Source organism: Coloeus monedula (assembly GCF_965178545.1).
Source record: "Coloeus monedula genome assembly, chromosome: 5".
Lineage (NCBI taxonomy): Eukaryota > Metazoa > Chordata > Aves > Passeriformes > Corvidae > Coloeus > Coloeus monedula.
In genome coordinates this window covers 2,287,301-2,305,773 of record NC_138785.1, presented here as the reverse complement: position 1 = coordinate 2,305,773, position 18,473 = coordinate 2,287,301, and the positions used below count along the sequence as shown (strand labels likewise).

General features: G+C 41.2%; 1 protein-coding gene across 7 annotated transcripts in view; it reads left to right on the top strand.

Annotated features, from left to right (window-relative positions):
• Window positions 1-18,473, top strand: part of CAMK2D (calcium/calmodulin dependent protein kinase II delta) — a 124,488-nt gene that overhangs the window by 30,832 nt on the left and 75,183 nt on the right. For all 7 annotated transcript variants that reach the window (XM_082282533.1, XM_082282528.1, XM_082282532.1 and 4 more), the window contains exon 4: window positions 17,521-17,580. In XM_082282533.1, the coding sequence (XP_082138659.1) occupies window positions 17,521-17,580 (60 nt within the window). The remainder of the gene's footprint in view (window positions 1-17,520; window positions 17,581-18,473) is intronic.

Below are 18,473 nucleotides of genomic sequence, written 5' to 3'. Positions count from 1 at the left end.
TGGCTTTGCAAAAGTTCCTTCTATTCGAAGTTTTTGCTTGAGTTTTTCCAGGTTAATTTCCCTGAGAGTAAAGTCTTGCTTGTTTAAATTGTTAATGGACAGACCTTTCTTCACGTAGGATTGTGTGTTGTTATGTGTATTTACTATGCTGTGAAAACAGTGGGGTGAGGGTGGGGGGTACTTACACATACATGTTATGTGTAACATGTCAAGTTGAACATGAATTCCCCTCTGTAGTCTGGCTCCAGAGGGGAATTCAGCACCTTTAGCTGGGACAAGAAAAAACCTGATTTTACTGAAGCTGGAAAACTTGCTGTACCAGATGGTCAAAACAGACTTAGGTTGTTCTTTAGTCCATCTAACTGGATTTGTGGCATTTGCTATCGGTGAACTCTTAAGTTGTGGGATGGGTTTAGTAGCAACTTGTCAGACTGGTGCTAGATCCTGGAGGGTGTCTCACTGCAGGCACTTGTGACATTTCAGCTGACACAGTGAAAAACCAGTTTCAGTAGGTGCAGAGTCTGCAATATGTGGAAATCCCTGCTTTTTAAGGCTGCTCCAGCTCTAGCCTGAGCTGCAGAGGTGAAGTGGAAGCTGTTCAGTGGTTTCTGCTTTAGCACTGCAGTCAAGTACTTTTTAGATCTGTTCGTATTCCCTGTGCTCTTAACACGCTTGTGGTTTGCTTTTACCTTCTTTGCTTCTGATGTTCAAGTTGGCACTTCATCCTTGCTCAGTCATTTCGTATTTGCAAATTCCACATCTCCAGCTGCTTCGTACCTGTATTGATGGGATGCACTAAAGCACACTTGAACCAGGGGAGTGCTTTCAATGGTGATTTTTTTTTTTTCCCAACTTGTATGTAGGATTGTTTACGTTGTTTACGAATGTAGAGCAGGGATTTCTAAATGCGCAGAAGTGAATGTAGAGGCCCAAAGCCTGTAGCTGGGAAAGGGAATTCCTGGGAATGGGATACATAACTCTAAATCTGTTTCAGCTTGAGAATTAAGAGGAAAATGCAAATCTTGCATCTGAAACCTGTCTAGCTTTCATTTTTGCTATCTAGCTCACCGATTGCTGATAATATGTTAATATTTCCACATTTTATCTTAAGAACCTGGGATCCAAATAAGAACTACCTTTGTCCTTTAGATAAATGTTTTCCTGAACTTTACTTGGAAGTTACATATTCAGTTGATGGTGACTTCTTCCTGGTATAGGACATCAGGCTGCTCACACAGGAGCAGAAAGCAAGTCAGTTGGTGCAAATAGCTTGTACAGCAAGGTACAAGCTTTGTGGTGAACATACAGGAAAACTTTCTGGTTTCACACTGAAACTCCACAGACTGAAGCTTAACTTCTGTGTACTTAAACCTCATTTGCTGTGAAACTGCACAGTAAATTTTAGTGGTCTTTCCACTAGACTTTGTGCTCTTACTCTCTCAGGATTGTGATTCTCTTGGCCTCTGAAAGCCTGACAGAAGTATTTCTGCTGTTGTTTCATGACCCTTGCAAAGGTGAAGCCTGAATGTTTTTATTAGCAGTGTCAATACCTCAATATTTTTGCATGCTGGCAGAGTTTCTCTTACAGCTCGCACTGTGACCAGCAAGGCCAGCTTGACTGGGAACACCAGGGCTCAGGAGTGAGGGCAGCTGTGCTCAAAACCTTGAAGGGGATACAGCAGTGGTTAATGATTTAGAATTCAATTAAAAGCATAATTTGGACATCACAAACAATGAGAAATATCTGTGTTTCAGAATGAAAGACTTGTTAGTAATGGAAGAGTCCATTTCCTGCCTCTGGTTTTTTAAATATCTAAAGAATAGCATTTACAGTCTAGTAAAATTGGCATTGAAAGGTGGAGGTTTTTCTTCTTTTATGTCTTTTGTACTTCGATTACAATATTAGTAGAAGTATTGGTTTCCTTTTTTATTCTTAGTAGGAATGTTGGGTTTACTTTTTGTGTATTTTTGATCATGATTGGATTTTTTTTTTCCAAAGGCCAAGACAATAACAACTCCTTTCATCTTCTTCCATTTTCATCATTTCTTAGTGGTTTAAGTGCACGCTTAAGAAACTTTACGTGTGACTTCCTTTTAGCAACCATCTGCCAAAGGCTTTGGTTGTAGTTTGTTCCACAAGGTCACATCAAGAGACAAACCCGAGAGATCTTTTTTGCAAGAGAAAAATGTTCGTGTAACATTTTGTCTTATTTCTGTGCGCGTGATAGTTGCACAGATCACCAGATCTTCACTGGTATCTTTGGACTGTCTTTTGAAAAGAGAAGTAGCAATAGAGGAAATTTTCCAGAGAGTTACATTAGAAATAAAACTAATAAAGATAAATGAGCTAAACATCGCTTCAAAACATCCAGTTTAAATTAAAAGGCGACAGAAGGGTTTGTACGAACCCCATGGGAGGAAGAAGTGAAGCAAGCTGTGTTCAGTAAATCTTTTAGGCTAGCCTAAAATACATGGCAGCAGTTTATTTTGTTCTTTTATGCTGTACCACTGCTGCTTCTGTGGATTCTTGGGAAAAAAAATCCAACTAGGCAGCAGCTTAATTTCTGGCTGCCTGTAACTGTGGCCGTTGAGGAGGCAGGCAACAAAACAGATTATTTTCAGTATCTCTTGCAGTATTAGGTGTATTTGCTACCTCTACAGCCAGTTTGTGGTGCTGAATAGCCTTTTGGCTGCAGACACAGATACTGATACTGTTATGGTAAAAGCTGGATTGTAGGATGTTTGAGTGAATTTTAATTAGATGGGAAACAACTCCAGGAGCCAAGTTTTTGCAGCATGAGTCATGATGTGCGTGTTGTGGAGCAGTTCCATCAGTGAGAGTTCTCCCAGAGTAATGACTACAGTGCCTGGCCCTCTGCCAAGGAAGGGTGTGAGTTTCTGCCTTTGTTGGTGACTATTAGCTCTTCTCTGAGTAAGAGCTCCTCTAAATTCCTAATTGAAAAAAAAAAATCTACCTTTTGGCAACTGTTAAACTCAGGAATGAGCAGGTAACAGTGAACTTTGTGACAGAGGTAATTGTGCTACTGTTATTTTCAGTGATACCTAAGATTTTGGTGCTCTGTGGTACCTTTGAGACATGGCGAGTGCTGTGCGAGGTTGTGCTCACCTTGCAGAGCAAGGCCTTTATTTGCAGCATCACATGTGTGGGAGCTGAGTGGGTGAAGGCTGGAGGCGCCTGTGTTCATACATGGTATGCGTACAGTTCATCAGGAATACAGCTCATGAATCAGGCTGGAAGAATGTGGAAGTTGGGCAGTTCAGAGCCATGTTTTCCATGGCACCGTCATTCCTTTTGGCATAGCGTAAGGGAGTGTGTCATAGTCATCGTGCAGAAGTTTGAGTTGCCTGAGGAGCAAAAAGGGGGCAGATTCCAGAGGCAAGTCTGCTCAGCTGTCTTTGTGGTAGATATCATTGCATGCTCTGTTCAGGAGGTGCAGCACTAAGTGCCAGAAATCAACTTTTCCACACCTACTCTGGGGAATTTGAGGTATTTCTGCTAGCAGACTGATCCTGGTGCTCTTGCCAGCAAGTGTCTCTCATGCTGGACACCCTCTTTAGCTAACAGATGGCTTCCTTTCACGCGTGGTTACCTGAGCAGTCACAAACTGGTTCGGTGTGCGAAGAAGTGGAGTGGGTACAATTAATTGGGATAGCTCAGAACAGCAAGTTCATGGCAGATTAGTCAGGGTGCTGTTAATAAAATAACAATTACCTAAGCAGCAAGCTTCTCTGAGTTCTTAACATGGGAGACATCTACTCAGCTGCACAAGTGCAGTCTTGATGTACCGGGAGGTGAGGGCTTTAGGAATGTCTGTGCTCTTACAACTTCCTGTGGTGGCATGAAACAGGTAATTCTCCTTTGAAATAGGTATTGGAGAGCTTGGTTTAACACCCATCCAGACTTTGGAACCCTCTCTGGAAAATGCCTACAACTCTTTGCTCAAGGAATGAGGACTGTGCTGGTCATTTGAAACACTTGTGCATGAAGACACTGAAGCCAAATGTCTGTGACAGTCAGCTGGTGTGGGATATCCAGCATCTGGGATTCCTTCAGGCCGAGGGCTCCCAGAATGGCTGAGGCTGGAAGGCACCTCTGGAGGTTGGCTGCTCCAGCCCCCCTGCTCAAGCAGGCTGCCCAGGGACATGTCTAGATAGCGTCTGTACAGCTCCAAGGACGGACACTGCCCAGCCTACCTCGCTGGGCAGCCAGGTGCCAGTGCTCGGTCACCCTCAGCAGAAACGGATGAGCTGCACTGGAAAGAAGCTGAGAGTTGCTTCTGTGCAACGTTTTCTATCAATGCTTTTTGTGTCAGTTCTTGGATGTTATAGGACAAGGTGCTGAGGTCCTTTTTCTGTGCTGAACTACAAAGCCTTTCCATCTCTGAGAGCTGTTCCATACTGGCTGTGAGCTCTTGGAACTAGCTGAAAGGACTGTAGGCAAATACAGCATATGAGTAATGAACTTCTGTTTTATAAATTTGGTACAGCAGTGGGACTATTTCCCCAGTGCTTTGTCAGAAATTTAATTAGAAGTGGCAGTTTTAATTAAATAACACAACTGGAGGCTGGGTTATTTCTCTCCTCCAGTTCCTTCTCAGTTTTAGAAGAGAAAGGTTGGGTTTTTTTCTACAATAGTTTCATTTTCTACAATAGTTTCAGTTATTCTATATGGTAAGTAGAACATTGAGCTGTACCATGGAAACCACATTAAATGTGGCACTTTAATAATAGTGATACATAAGATTCATAATTTCAAGTTTTTCCATTAAATAACTTTTTCAGTTATTCAGCAGATTCTAGAAAAATGACAGCAATGCCAGAGGCTGATAATTAGAGGGGAGAGGGTTTGAACAAAACACTATTTTAAATTTTTTTTTTTTAAGTAACCTCTATCCGGTTGAGAGGTTTTCTGCTGAGTAAATTGAAATTCGGTCCTTTGACTCTGAATTACATTTAATTCTTGTGGTTTAGTTGTGGTTTGGGCTGCTTTTCTTTTTTGAGGGGGCCTGGGTTGTCGTGGGTGTCTGCCATTTTTTGCCAGTGCCCTGTGCTGTGATTTTTTTCAAAGCTGTACTTGCATCAGTGATTGGGGTTTGGCAATAGAACACCTCAACCATACAATCTCAAATCAGAATAATAAAATTCCTGACTGAAAGTGACAGCATGGGTATTTAGAACAAATCACGTTGCTGTAAATATATGCTTATATACTTATTCTCTCTAAATCATCAGACTAATCAGATTCAATAATTTCCCAATTAATATTGATTACTTTGTTTTCTTTTATAACATCAGTAAAATATCGTGCAATGCTAATATCAGTGACACTACAGTATTTCCCTCTTAGCTAATATTTGTCACCATGCCAGAATCTGGAGTCTCTGGACTATTACAGTTCTTTTTTTACAGAAACGAGGGATAAACATGCGTTATGTGGAATGGACTATTGGCTGGGTTTGTTATATCCCTGAGAGAGTGTGGTTTTGAAAGATTGATCATATCTTCAGTGCTCTTTAAGTGGTAACAGGGATGAACCTGACACCGTGAGAAACTGGAATGCATCGAGTGTTCTTTTACATAGTGGGATTATTGGGTGGTTCTTTTATTTTCCTGAGGCACAGAATGATTTGCTTGCCCTGTTTGTTTTGCCAACAGAGAGATAACCCAGTTTCCAAGTGTTTCCCAAGAAGCTCGGTAGCTTGGGAAAAGGCCAGCAGCTTGGGAGCTAACACTATACGTGCAAGTAAACAAGTGTTAATTCCCTTAATAGTGGGAAAAAGCTTAAATCCCTTTAGACTGGTTTTGTGCAACCACTGTCCATTAACGAGGATGGCTGTCCTCCTGGGACTTCCTGCCTGCAGCACTAGATGATGGCTTTATCTCCTGCAGGAGTTCTGTATACTTATACTTCCTTTGGTTATCTTACATATCCTTCTGATTGTCTTACGTACTTTGATTATATTCTGTTTTCTCTGGTTATAACATATGGCACACAGTGCAGAAGCTGTGGAAAGCACACATTTAAGGGAAGTGAGTTTGTTTACACAATAAATGCCGCAAATTTGTCAAAAGCTGAAGTTGAACTACCTGTTAATGCTTGCTTGAACTTCTATTTGTGGCTGGTTATAAAAATCCTGGTTTTTTTCTCCTCGCCTTAATTAAAAGAAAAAAGCCTCAGACTTCCTTGCCTGGGAGCATCTTTATTCACTGCCTGTAGAACATGTGGAATGATACAGCTCTTGAGTCAGACAAGCTATTTAGGCATGTCTTATTGAAATAAGACAAATTAGGAATTAGGAGGCAAAACGTGTGGATGATTTCATAGAATCCTAGAATGGTTAGGTTTGGAAGGGGCCTTGAAAATCATCTCATTCCACCCCCTGCCACTGACACCTTCCACTATCCCAGGTTCCTCCAAGACCCGTCCAACGTGGCCTTCAGGGATGGGGCAGCCACAGCTTCTCTGGGCAGCCTGTGCCAGAGCCTCCCCACCCTAACAGGGAGTTTTGTCCTTGTATCTAGTCTTACCTTTTGTTTGTTTGAAGCCCTTCCCCCTTGTCCTGTGATCCAAGGCTTTTGTCACAATTCCCTCTTCAGCTCTCCTGTAGCCCTTCAGGCACTGTAAGGAGCTCTCAGGTCTCCCCAAAACCTTTTCGTCTCCAGGCCCGGCTCCAAAGCAGAGGTGCTCCACCTCTCTGAGCATCTTCATGGCCTCAACTCACTCCAACATGTCCTCATCTTATTTTGGGAGCCCCAGGCCTTGACACAGCGCTGCGGGTGGGGTCTCCTGAGAGTGGAGTAGAGGGGAAGAGTCACCTCCCTTGACCGGCTGGCCACACTTCTTGGCATGTAGTCCAGGGTATGATTGGCTTTCTGGGCTGCAAGTGCACATTGCCAGGTCATGTTGTGCATGCATTTGGCCTTGTTGAACCTTCCTGAGGGTCACAAGGGCCCACCTCTCCAGCCTGCCAGGGTCCCTGTAGGTGACATCCTTTCTATCCAGCATGTCAGCCACACCACACAGCTTGATGTTGTTGGCAAACTTGCTGAGGGTGCATTCAGTCCCATTGCCCATGTCGCTGATGAAGATGTTCAAGAGCACCGGTTCCAGCACTGACCCCAAGGAATGCCACTCATCACTGGCTTCTACTTGGACATTGGCTCTCCTCTGTGATTTGTTTTTTAATGAAAAACTTCTTTTGGGGGACTATCTCTTACTAGTCTGTGTTTGCAAGGCTAGTATTGTGTTTTGTTTGAAAGATGGGTTTTACAAACAAAGCGAATTGAGTTACAAGAAAGTGACTCTAAAAATAACGTCAAGACAATCCTCCTGCAAAAGAAGACCATATTTGTGTAGCTTAGAGGCCATGGCATCAGTGTCCTGTTATCAAAAGATTGCTGTAATATAAAGCTTCAGATGGTTAAGAGCTATTCATGCACATGGTATTTGAGGAGGAGATTTGTTTTTATTATGAGCAAAGGCTTAGCAACTTGACAGGCAGAAAAAAATTAATACAATGGGTTAGTCATAATCCACTTCTTTGTTTTAAAACAAGTTAATGGACAGAAGACAATCAAGTTAAAACTTAATGTGGAACTCCTTTTTGAGTTTATTATTTCCGTTGTTTTAGCTTTTTATGGGTCATGTAGAAATACTGACTTTACTTATGACCTGCTGTTTGGTAAAGACTGAGGTTTAGGCATCAGGATATTTTTATTAATGCAATTGTATCTTTAGTCCTATAATACTAGTCCAGCCTACTGTTATTTTTGATGAAATATTCCTGTAAGCATGTGCTTATATATTCTTAGTGTTTCTTTTTGTTATGAAAAGCTTTGGCTTTGATGTGCTGCTTAAATTTCCTCTGAGTCATAATGCTAGTTGCCAAACCATTGTTTTTGTTCTATTTGGACTTGATTCTAGTTCTACAGTTGTTTCCTCCTAGGGGGTTAAAGTCCATGAGCTTTTATTAAGATAAATGTCAGTGATTTTGAGTAGATTTGCATAAAAGAAGCCCTTAGTCTCTGGTAGGATAAGTCATGTATAATATTTAGTTTTAAAGTAACAGTGACTACAGGAAATATTAGAAATAAAAGTTGTTGACCTTTTCTGCACAATGGTATTTCCTTTTCTATTAAATATGGAACCCTCTCTCAACTGTAAGCTATCAGCAAACTGAACATCCTCACTGGTCATCCTGTGTTTAAAAAAATTTAAAAGTTTCTCCCTCACAAACAATTAATGCAACATCTTGTAGAAATTGCATCAAGGCAAATGATGATGATCAGTGATATGATTCCTAAAAATAAACATTGCCAAAGTGAAAACCTCAAGTCAGAGTTCAGAATTTGCTCTTCGCAGCAGCGTCAAAATCAGTAACTTCTGCCTATCCCAGCCAAGTGGCTGTCACAGATCATGACTTGACATCAGTGTTACATGTAGTAATTACTCATTTATATTAAAATAAGATGGCGTCAGTCAGAAGGTCACAATTTATTGGCTACTATAGTTTACGTATTGTTGTAGCTGTCAGTGGGTTTTGACTTGATATTGAGCTGCTTTTTTTTTTCTGTGGTTATTAGACAATATTGTTTTAATAACATTTGGAAGGAAAATGAGTATTTCTTATGCATGTCTCCCTGCATCACTTCAGAACTTTGAGGCTGCCTTCAAAATTTTAGTTGTCAGACAGAAGTCTGCTCAGAGTTTACAATGCTGATAATGGATTTAATGTGTTTAAGATGGGCTCTGTAGGACTGGAGTTTGGCAAGGCAGCCAAGTGTATCCTGCAACCCATCCCTCTCCAGTGAAGTATTTGAGGGCAAACAGATGCTTTAGTGTTCATTAGACTGATGAATCAGCACCTCGAGTTCCAGGCATCTCTTATATGATTTATTTTTCTGAACTTGCTTTCAATTCCTAAGATCTTTTTTCCAAATATTGTTTCCTGAAAACTGCGACTTTCTGCAGGAAATGAGCCAAGAGAGAACTGAGAAGCCTAAAAAAATTTAAACAGCCCAGAAAATAGAAGCTAAAACAAACTGAGGAATAGTGAATGCACTCATATATTTATCAGCAGAATTTAAAAGGGCAGAGGGCAGGCAGCTTAAAGTTGAGAACCAAAAATGAAAGGAGGGCAATGAGATAAAGGAAGAGCTTCCAGCATGCAAAATAAAGGACGTGCATTTGTGTAGGGATGGAAGGGGAATGGTTGAAGAAGACTTGGCTGACCTTCAGCTCTAGGAATTGTCAAGTTCGAGTCACAAAGGAAAATACACTGCTATTGGGACAGAAGGAGGCAGCAAGGGGAAGATGAAGGATGAAAAGTGCATTCAGGTTTTCCTGTTAAGGCAAATGTAAGCCTTGCATGAAGATGTATCAGGGAGGTGCTACAAGGTACAGCACTGGATGGGTCAGATCAAGAGATGATACTGAGAATATGGGACACGGGGTGCACAAAGTTAACTGTCAGGTGCAGGTTGTTGGCAAACAGATGGAGGTGACCAGGTGATCAGACTCATACTTCTGGCTCTCAGGCCCTTTGTTTACTTTGGCACTGAAGAGTTTACAGTACATCATTCGGTTTCAGTAGATGTGCTCTTTATATAATAAAACACATAATAGATATAAAACTACTATATGTAATTGTGCACATATCTTATATAGAAAACAACAATCAATATATGTATATAACAGTAGTTCTGGACTTTTACTAATAGTTTTCTTGCTTTTCTAAGTCAGAAGAGTGAAATGAGTGAATCGCCAGCTGGCTGTTTGAATCCACAGCAAATGAGAGTATAAAAAGATGAAGAAATAGGATTTCTTAGCTTGAACTCAGCACCGTGTGAATGTGTGCTGTTAGGAGCTGTTTAAAGGTTCCCAACAGTTGGGTAAAGGCCAGTTTGCATTTGTACCATTCTGTTGATCTCTTCTCTCTGTTCATTATGGACACCATTAAACACAAATCATGGAAAAAAAGTGAAATTGTGGGCTCAGTGCTTCTCTATTAATGTCACGTGTTGTCTTTACTCTTTTTGTCAGCTCACTTGAACTCATGTACTCCTCAATTTCTGCAGGGTGCTAGAAACAGGACAAATTCAGGAATGCTGCGCACCTTTTGGTCATAGCAGGTGTCATAGAAATCAGGGCTAAACTGTCTGATGAAGTGACCTAAGGACACTTGCAGTGTCTCTGCCTCTGTAATCTGTGCATTGTAGGTGGGAGTCAGGTCTCTCTGTCCATTTATCAATTTCTTGCGCACTATGAAGGGTAAAATATTAACACAGAAAGCGGGTGGGAAGTGGAAGAAAGCCCTGCAGGAACATCAGCCAGCTGAGAACGGTTATTGTTGGAGGCCTTTGCAGCTGAGCACAAATGTGCCTTTTGTTTTCTTAATGCCCTGGGGCAGAATTTGAAGCTCTACAGGTGTGGGGTTTATTCATTATTTTACGAAGCATCTTCAATTAATATATTTTGCTTTTCCTTGATATTCAGGAGCTTGTTGAAGAGAAGTGTGTATGGGAACACAGGCACAGAAATAACTGGAGGCATAGTCAGTGCCCTGATTTCTGCTCTGTTGATGCTTTTGACCGATGGCCTAATAAAAGAATTGGCTGTGCTATTGTTGTTGCATGCTCCTACCCATTACGGAGCGGGGTATCCATGGAGAAGATGCCTTCATAACAATGAACACCTGGCGCGTGATGCTGCTCCGGAAACATTAGGAGGGGTGGGTCAGATGAGTACTCGCAATGTCTGTAATTGTTTATTCTAAGAATGTCCCACTTTCCGAGCTATAAATACTAGGAAGAGAGGAATAAGTAAAGGCTCTGTTCAAATATCTCCCCAGGAGCAGGTACTGAATGCTGGAGCATTCGTTTTGAAAAAGTGCTTTTGGGAATTGAGGGACTATATTCCTTAGCATTTACCTCTATAAGAATAGCAGAGGGGGTAACTGAGGTTTATCTGTGAGCGCTGCTGTAGCATGAACTCAGTAATGGAAGATTCAGAGGGCTGTGGGATGGGCTGTTACATGAATAAATAAATGTGTTTCTTGTTTTATCTTACAGGCTGAAAATGAAGGCTTGCAAATTGCTAAAGGTCTGTAAATTGCCTTTTATAAGAACCAGATCAGGCAGGGGCTTAATAATGCTATTGGTCCCGGCTCTCGTGGTTTGACCTGACAGGCAGCTAAACACCACACAGCCTCACTCTCTCCCTCCTCCCACACCCTGCAGGAGAATGGGCGAGAGAATCGGAAGAAGTAAAATTAAGATTTGTGGGTTGAGTTAAAGGTAGTTCACTAAGACAGAAAAGGAAGGGAGAATAATAGTAACAAGTAATAGGAGGAGGATGATGACTAAAGAATTAAAATATACAAAACAAGTGATGCATGATGCAACTGCTCGTTGACCAGTGCCCACCCAGTTCCTGAGCAGCAGCCTGCAGCCACCGTCCCTCCAAGTTTATCCCAGAATGTTTGGGGTTGGCAGGGACCTCTGGAAATCCTCTAATCCAGTCCCTTGCTAAAGTAGGTTCACCTGGAGCAGGTTGCACAGGGTCATGCCCAGGTGAATGTTGAGTATTTCCAGAGAAGGAAACTCCACAACCTCTCTGAGCAGCCTGTTCTAGTGCTTAGTCACCCTCACAGTAAAGAAGTTTTCACTCATTCAGATGCAACTGCTTGTGTTCCAGTTTGTGTCCTTTGTCCCTTGTCTTGTCACTGGGCACCACTGGGAAAAGTCTGGCCTCATTCTCTTGACAGCCACCCTTAGGATATTTGTATCGGTAAGATTCCCTCTTAGTCATTTTTTTCCCCAGGCTAAAGAGGCCTAGTTCACTCAGCCTTTCCTCCTAAGAGAGGTGCTCCAGTCCCCTCATCATCTTTGTAGCCTCTGCTGGACCCTCCCCAGTCCTTCCTTGTCTGTCTTGAGCTGGGGAGCCCAGAACTGAAGCCAGTAGTGCAGATGTAGTCCCACCAGGGGAGAGCTGAGGGGGAGGATCACCCCTCTCATCCTGCTGGCCACACTTCTCCCTGTGCACTCATTGGCATCCTCAGCCCCCAGGGCACTGCTGGCTCTTGGACCCCTTGTTGTCCACCCAGACCCACAGGGCCTTCTCTGCAGAGCTCCTCTCCAGCACCTGTGGGGTGCTGCGAAAAGCTGACTTAGTGCAAACTCTGTTTATAGCAGCAGCTAAAACATCAGTGGGGGATCAACATGATTCTCATCCTAAATCCAGTACTTAGCACTGTACCAGCCACTAGGAAGGGAATTATCCTGGCTGAAACCAGGACACTCATGAGTGACTTCAACATAGAGAAATGGTCAGGTCTAAGAAATAGAACTGGCCTGTTTCCAGAGCCTTAATGCTTCATCAGAGAGAGTTTAGAAACTGCATTTGATGCATTTAGATTGTGTATGAACCACATTCCTGGACTTAAATCAAGTCTCTGTTGTAGCACTATTCCTATACACAGCATGCCCTTATATCACAAATATTTACATTCCATGAGACTGAGGATACTTCATCGTGCTCTAGACAGTTGCCAGCAAAGTTGACAAAATCAGGGTGGTGATGGGTGAAGTTGTTGCTCTGTTCGTCTTCCTCACTGAGTTACAAACATTGGTTTGCATAACTGCCAGGGAAAAATGTGTACAAGGAACGTGGCTGCAGTTTCAATCACTCAGGCTGCATGTTTGATGTTTTGATATTGCTGAAATGTTAACTTTCTTTGATGCTTTTTCCCCCCCTCCAAAAATTTTGCAGCTCTGTGGGGTTTTTTTGGCTAAGAACCTGCACATATTGAAGGATTTCTCATGGTCATAACATTTCAGTTTTGCGTATTTGTACTACAGGCAGCATATTTATTTCTCAAGGGAGCGTTCCATTAACTTCATCTGTGCCACTGCATTATAGCAACATCATGCATAGACTGGTTCCAGGTTCAGTTCTAAATCCTTAATCTTACAAATGCCCTGGATGTAGTGAGTAGGAGTCGGATATGACACAGGAGTAAGTCTGTTGTGCCCATGCAAATTCCCATGCAGTAGCTATCTGCCTGAATGGTACCAGGTATTCCACATCTCTCTGCACACCCAAAAAACTCCTCGCAGGTTGGGTGGTTAGGTTGTCCCTGGCCCCTGAGCTGCCTAGAAATTTTGTGGAGCAGGGCTTCAATTTCTAGGGAAGGGCTTCATCTCCTCAGCAGCTTCTTGTATGATAGAAGAGCTTATTCTGGTGAGATTTTAGGTGCCCAGAGGTTATGTTCTTTAATAGTAAAATTTAAGTCCTAATAAAAACAAAAAAGACATGAGTTTTAATGCATCACAAGGTTTCCTTTTAAAGCTTTGTTTTTCTAGGAGGGAGAGTGAGAAAGTCCTTTTAGTCTAATATCAGAAAATTAGAACAGCCGTGTCCTAGTACATCCTGTTGTCAGACTTTCGGCAATCATTTTCTGGTTTCCATGGCAGAATGTAGTGGCACCAAGGTGGTCTGGGTTTGCAGTGTAATCTGAAGAGCCTCTTCCAAGTTAGTGCTCCTTGTTTTCTCTTCATTTAGCTGTGTAAAGAAAAACATGGAAAACAGAGTAGGAAGCGGGTTGTAGAGACCATCCTCAAAAAGATAAGCAAGCCATTTGACAAAACATGCATCACCTCATACTGACTAATAATCTATCCAGTCACTCCTGGGGGGAAAAATAAATGTACAGACAGTGAAAGGGACATTGGGAAAATGCTTTTATATTGTTCGCTGTGGACTGCAAGCTCTAATAATAAAATTCAAAAAAGCAACTACAAAAGTTGCAGCAGATAACTGAAAACTTCTTTGCTTTGGAGAAGTTTGCATTTTAGATACCTGTGTTGATAGGTAGTGAGAGGTGCACATTTCTGCCCTGGTGATAAGCTCAGTTTGGGTGGTCATGCAGGATCAGCACTTTGGGTGAAGATTCATGGCACTTTAGTAGAAGAGATGTATGCTGAAGACTTTAATTAGATGTCTTAATATATTAAGACATACAATGCATAACTAAAGACATACATTATGTGTCTTTAATTATAAAATGTTGTGATGTAATCCAAGAAATGTGTGTAGTATACGTATGTAAGCTTTTTTAAGAAAGCAAATATTAATACTACTGAAAAAATTAGTTATTTTATTTGCCTACCTAGTAGAAACTCAATGCAGACAGTCTGATTTTCTCATGCAGGTGTCATAAATTGTAATAGCTTGTGGTCTATTAGAACATCATCATATAAATGAGGATTAGTTGAAGATTTTACATTTATATGGTCTATGAGTACCCCCAGTTTTACACAGCTATATTCTGTTTCAGGTTTCACACAGTTTCATTAGTTATTGTAAAGGCTGAGATTTTCTGGTTCAGTGCATTAAATCTTTTTGGTTTTTTTTTTTTTCTTTTTCTTGGCCCCATGTCAGATTTAAGTTACTTGTGGGTGGCTGCAAGGTTTTTTCCATTAATAAACCTGCATTATTCTCATTGCTGCCTTCCTTCTGATGGTATCAGTGGTTGACAGGCAGTGATCTTTTTCCAATCTCGGCAATGGGCTGTTGCTGTGGTAGAGGCCGTTCACTAATAGAGACTTGCTTTCATAAAATAATCTGGAATTTGTAGAGGATTCCTTCTTCTGTATTGGCTTTGCTGCTTTTCGAACTTCAGCTTGTATTTTTCATTTAATTACAGTCTCTTAAGTAGGCAATGTAGGAGACCTGTTTGTAACTGAGTCCAGGTAATTAAAAGAGAGGAAAGGAAACAAGTATATAGATGTATTTGTGCAGTCCCTTTTATTATCTGTGTGGCTTTCAAGCTTGGCTTCCTGTTCCTGATAATAATTTTTCCTGTTTCAGGTTTACCTGGCAGGTAAACACAGTTTTAGCTGATGAATTATATGCTGTCAAAATTGAGAGGAATTAACTCTTTATTTCAATAAGTGACCTATTATTGCATTTATTTTTTCTATAACTTTTCCTGTGATACTGTTGTAACATAATCATTTTCCACCAGATGCTATCCCAGACTTTCTCGGGGTTTGTGGGGGGTTGTGCCTGCTAGGTAGTTTCCCTGGCTGTGTGGCAGGGCCCTTCTTTCCCAGTGAACTCCGCAGTGGCACACCTTACACTTTAGATATTTGGGAGCTGAGTGCTTGAAGTATTTTGGTGTGCCCTGCCCTCTGACATTCACCTTTAGCTCCCCAGTACTCAAGCCCTGGCAGGAGGCAGGGTGACACAAATAGCTACAGGTGGCACAGCCCTTGCAGTTGCAAGTACTTGTAAATAAACCGAGTGGAGAGAGGAAGGAACGTGATTTCCCGAAACTCACAGAAGAAATGTGCAGATTTTACAGGAGAGTTGTTTTCTTGGCTACCCCATGAAGTTAAATTTGCAGTTGGTCCCACCCCCAAACACACACTGCAGACTTACTCCTCTAACAACACTAAGGCATACTCTATTTCTTTGGAAGTGCCACTGTCATCTTCTCGACCTTAATGTCCACATAAATCCCTGACTCAGGGAGTATTTAATGTTCTTTGTGCTGCCTCACAGCACAATGTGCAGGCTGTGAGGTACCTCCAGTCACCCAGCAGGTGTGTTAGCAATTATTGTGACACAAGCAACTGAAGGAGTTAAATGCACAGAGCTCACTATTCTAATTACATGACAGCAGAGAACACCTCATTGGCATCCATCAATATACTGGTTCAGTTTGGAGTGAAAACCTGGGAATTTATAATGGAGTCGATAAAAATGATGATGATGGTGTAGATGTAACTTTCATATATTGCAGTGCATCCAGCAGCATCTCTAAGATATTTTTGCTGTGATTTGAAAAATATCAGGCGTGCTTTTTTAATCAATACAGTTATTGTTCTTATACCATGCAATAGCTTTTTAGCCTCTCCTCATACCTGAAAGTGTTCAGCTCTAGTATTTGTTACCTGAACCCACTGTCATGTCTGCAAAGGAGAGCTGAATATTAATCATACCCGGTGTCAGTTCAGAAGCTGTGATGCAGCAGTTAATAGCAAAGAAATTTCAAATGTTTATACTTCATATTCAAAGCTGGAGATGAAGTTTTTTATTATATCTGTGTTGCCGCGAAGAGTCAACACAGGATGTTTTTAGCACTTCACAGAAGACTCTCGGACACCTTCCAGGTTTCTGGCTGTGCTGGGGGATCCTGTAAATATAGCTGGGGGTGGTACAGAACAGCCTTCGAAAGCAGAGCTGGTAGTGCACCAGTGATAGAGCTCCTATGCTAAACAACCCACAGCCCTGGACGGTTTCTTTGCTTTTGAGGCAGCGTTCTCATTTTCATCTTTGTTCTCACCCCATGTTAGTTCAGTTTGCCTTTCAGATCATCTCCCTGCTAGCTCTGGATAATGTGCCAAGTGCTCAGTCCATGATTAAGTTACAGCCAGGGCTGCTGGACATGAAGGTGCTGGAACTGTAGATGTCTGTGCTTATGTTTCAGTCTTGTTGCAACTGGATTAAAAAAATCTTAACGGGAAACCTCAGTGGCAGAGCTTAACTTTAAAAAAAGAGCTTTAAGCTTATCTTGCAGATTTATATATATTTTTAATGCTTTTAACGTCTGATTTTTTTTTTTAATAAACATTAAGGTAACCATGGAAGAAGGCTAAGTTGACAGATTTTCTTACACAAGTGGTGGAGGCTCTGCGGCCTCAAAAAGTATGATGGGTCAGTTGACAAGCAGTGGCTAGCTCAAGAACTATCCCAGTTCTTTAAAGCATAAAAAAATAATCTGAACTGTTAACAATGTAAAATTGATTCAGTTATTGTTACAGTTGACTGCAAATATTAGGAAGTACAAATTACAGAAAAATTAAAGAAGTTTTCCTTCTTGTTCTTCCCTCGGGATTTAAAAAGTGTTCTAAGAAACTTGACGTGTTAAGTATTTTAAAGATGGTGTTTGCTTTCTCTGTTTTATTTTAAATCTGCTGCTATAGTTCTTTTAAACCTAAATATCTAACTGGACACTTTGCAGTAAGGATTGAACTTTCTAATTTTAATATCTGATGCTGAATTTTTGACTCTTTAGAGTTGTCATCCAAAGCACCTTTTCCTAAACTTGTTCATTTCTTAGTATTTTCAAGGTTCAAAGCATATTTTTTAAATTTCAAACAGTTCTATTTTCCAGAGTTAGTATCTTGGAGTATTTGTGTTGTTTATTGTAGAAAACAGAGCTTGACACAAGCGGTAGTATTTTATCTCCAGAAATGTTGTTAGGGCTTGGTGATGTACAAGTCCAGAGCTCCAGCTTCCTGCTCTACCCAAAGGTTAAAAATAATCAATTCAATATTACAGTTTGGATGTAAAATATGAGTGGATTTAAATAAAGGGTTTTTTTTTTAAAGATCACATTAGATGATGTACTGGTTTTGCTTCTCTAAAGCAAATACACTAAACTATGTCAATCTTCATAGTAACAGCAACTGTCTTGCTTTCTTTTGTTGCAGATCACCAGAAACTGGAAAGAGAAGCTAGAATCTGTCGCCTCCTGAAGCATCCTAATATCGGTAGGAACATTTCATTGCCTAGTACAGTATTTATCAGATTAGAAAATTTAGGGGAAATGGAAATTAATAAATACAAAGAGCAGCTCAGAGAAGTCAAGTGCAAGTATCTCCAGGCAAGGCTCTTTCTTTATAATGTGGTGCTCCTTAGGAATTCTGTTATGGGATGCAATATTCTGTTGGATCACCTAAAGCACCGTGCGGTGTTCTCATCTTTGAGCCATTGCTCTGCCATCGGTGAGCTCTCTGTGCCAGGTGTTTGGGGGCTTTTTGAGCAGTGTGTAGTGGGGTTTTTTCCAGGATTGCTCATGACTTTTGGAGACCTGCAGAAGAATTTCAGCGGACAGTGTCTGTTGCACAGTGAGCCAGACCAATGTCAATAGTTAGTGCTGGTTTTAGTGAGATGCTTATTTTATACTGTGTTTTGTGTTGAGATTCTGTCCTTCCATTGATGAAGAAAGCTCTGCTCCTTTTATTTCCAGAGCTGTGTTTTCTAACCATGTAAAGCAAAAAATAAAGTGTTGTGGAGGTGTGTCTGTCTCCTTGCTTTAGAAACAGTGTAAACAGGTAAGTACCTTGATCTTAAGGGAACTGTAGCTGGGTTTTTAAGTTTTTCCAACATCAAATTATATACCAAGGGTATCTCTCGCAAGGATATTTGCTGTACCTGAGACTTCTGCAGAAGGGTGGGAATTTCCTGTCCTTTGTGGTATTTTTAGACTAATAAAATTCTTTGGTTGCCTGGGATGAAATCAGCTCCTTCGTTTTAATGATAAATAGAAAGTGAAGACGAGTGTACCACAGCTCAAAATGACATGTCAAATTTCTGTGGCATCTCTCTTAAGCTTACAGGTTTGACCTAGAAATTTGGTTAAGGAGGAAGAGGAGTGTTATCT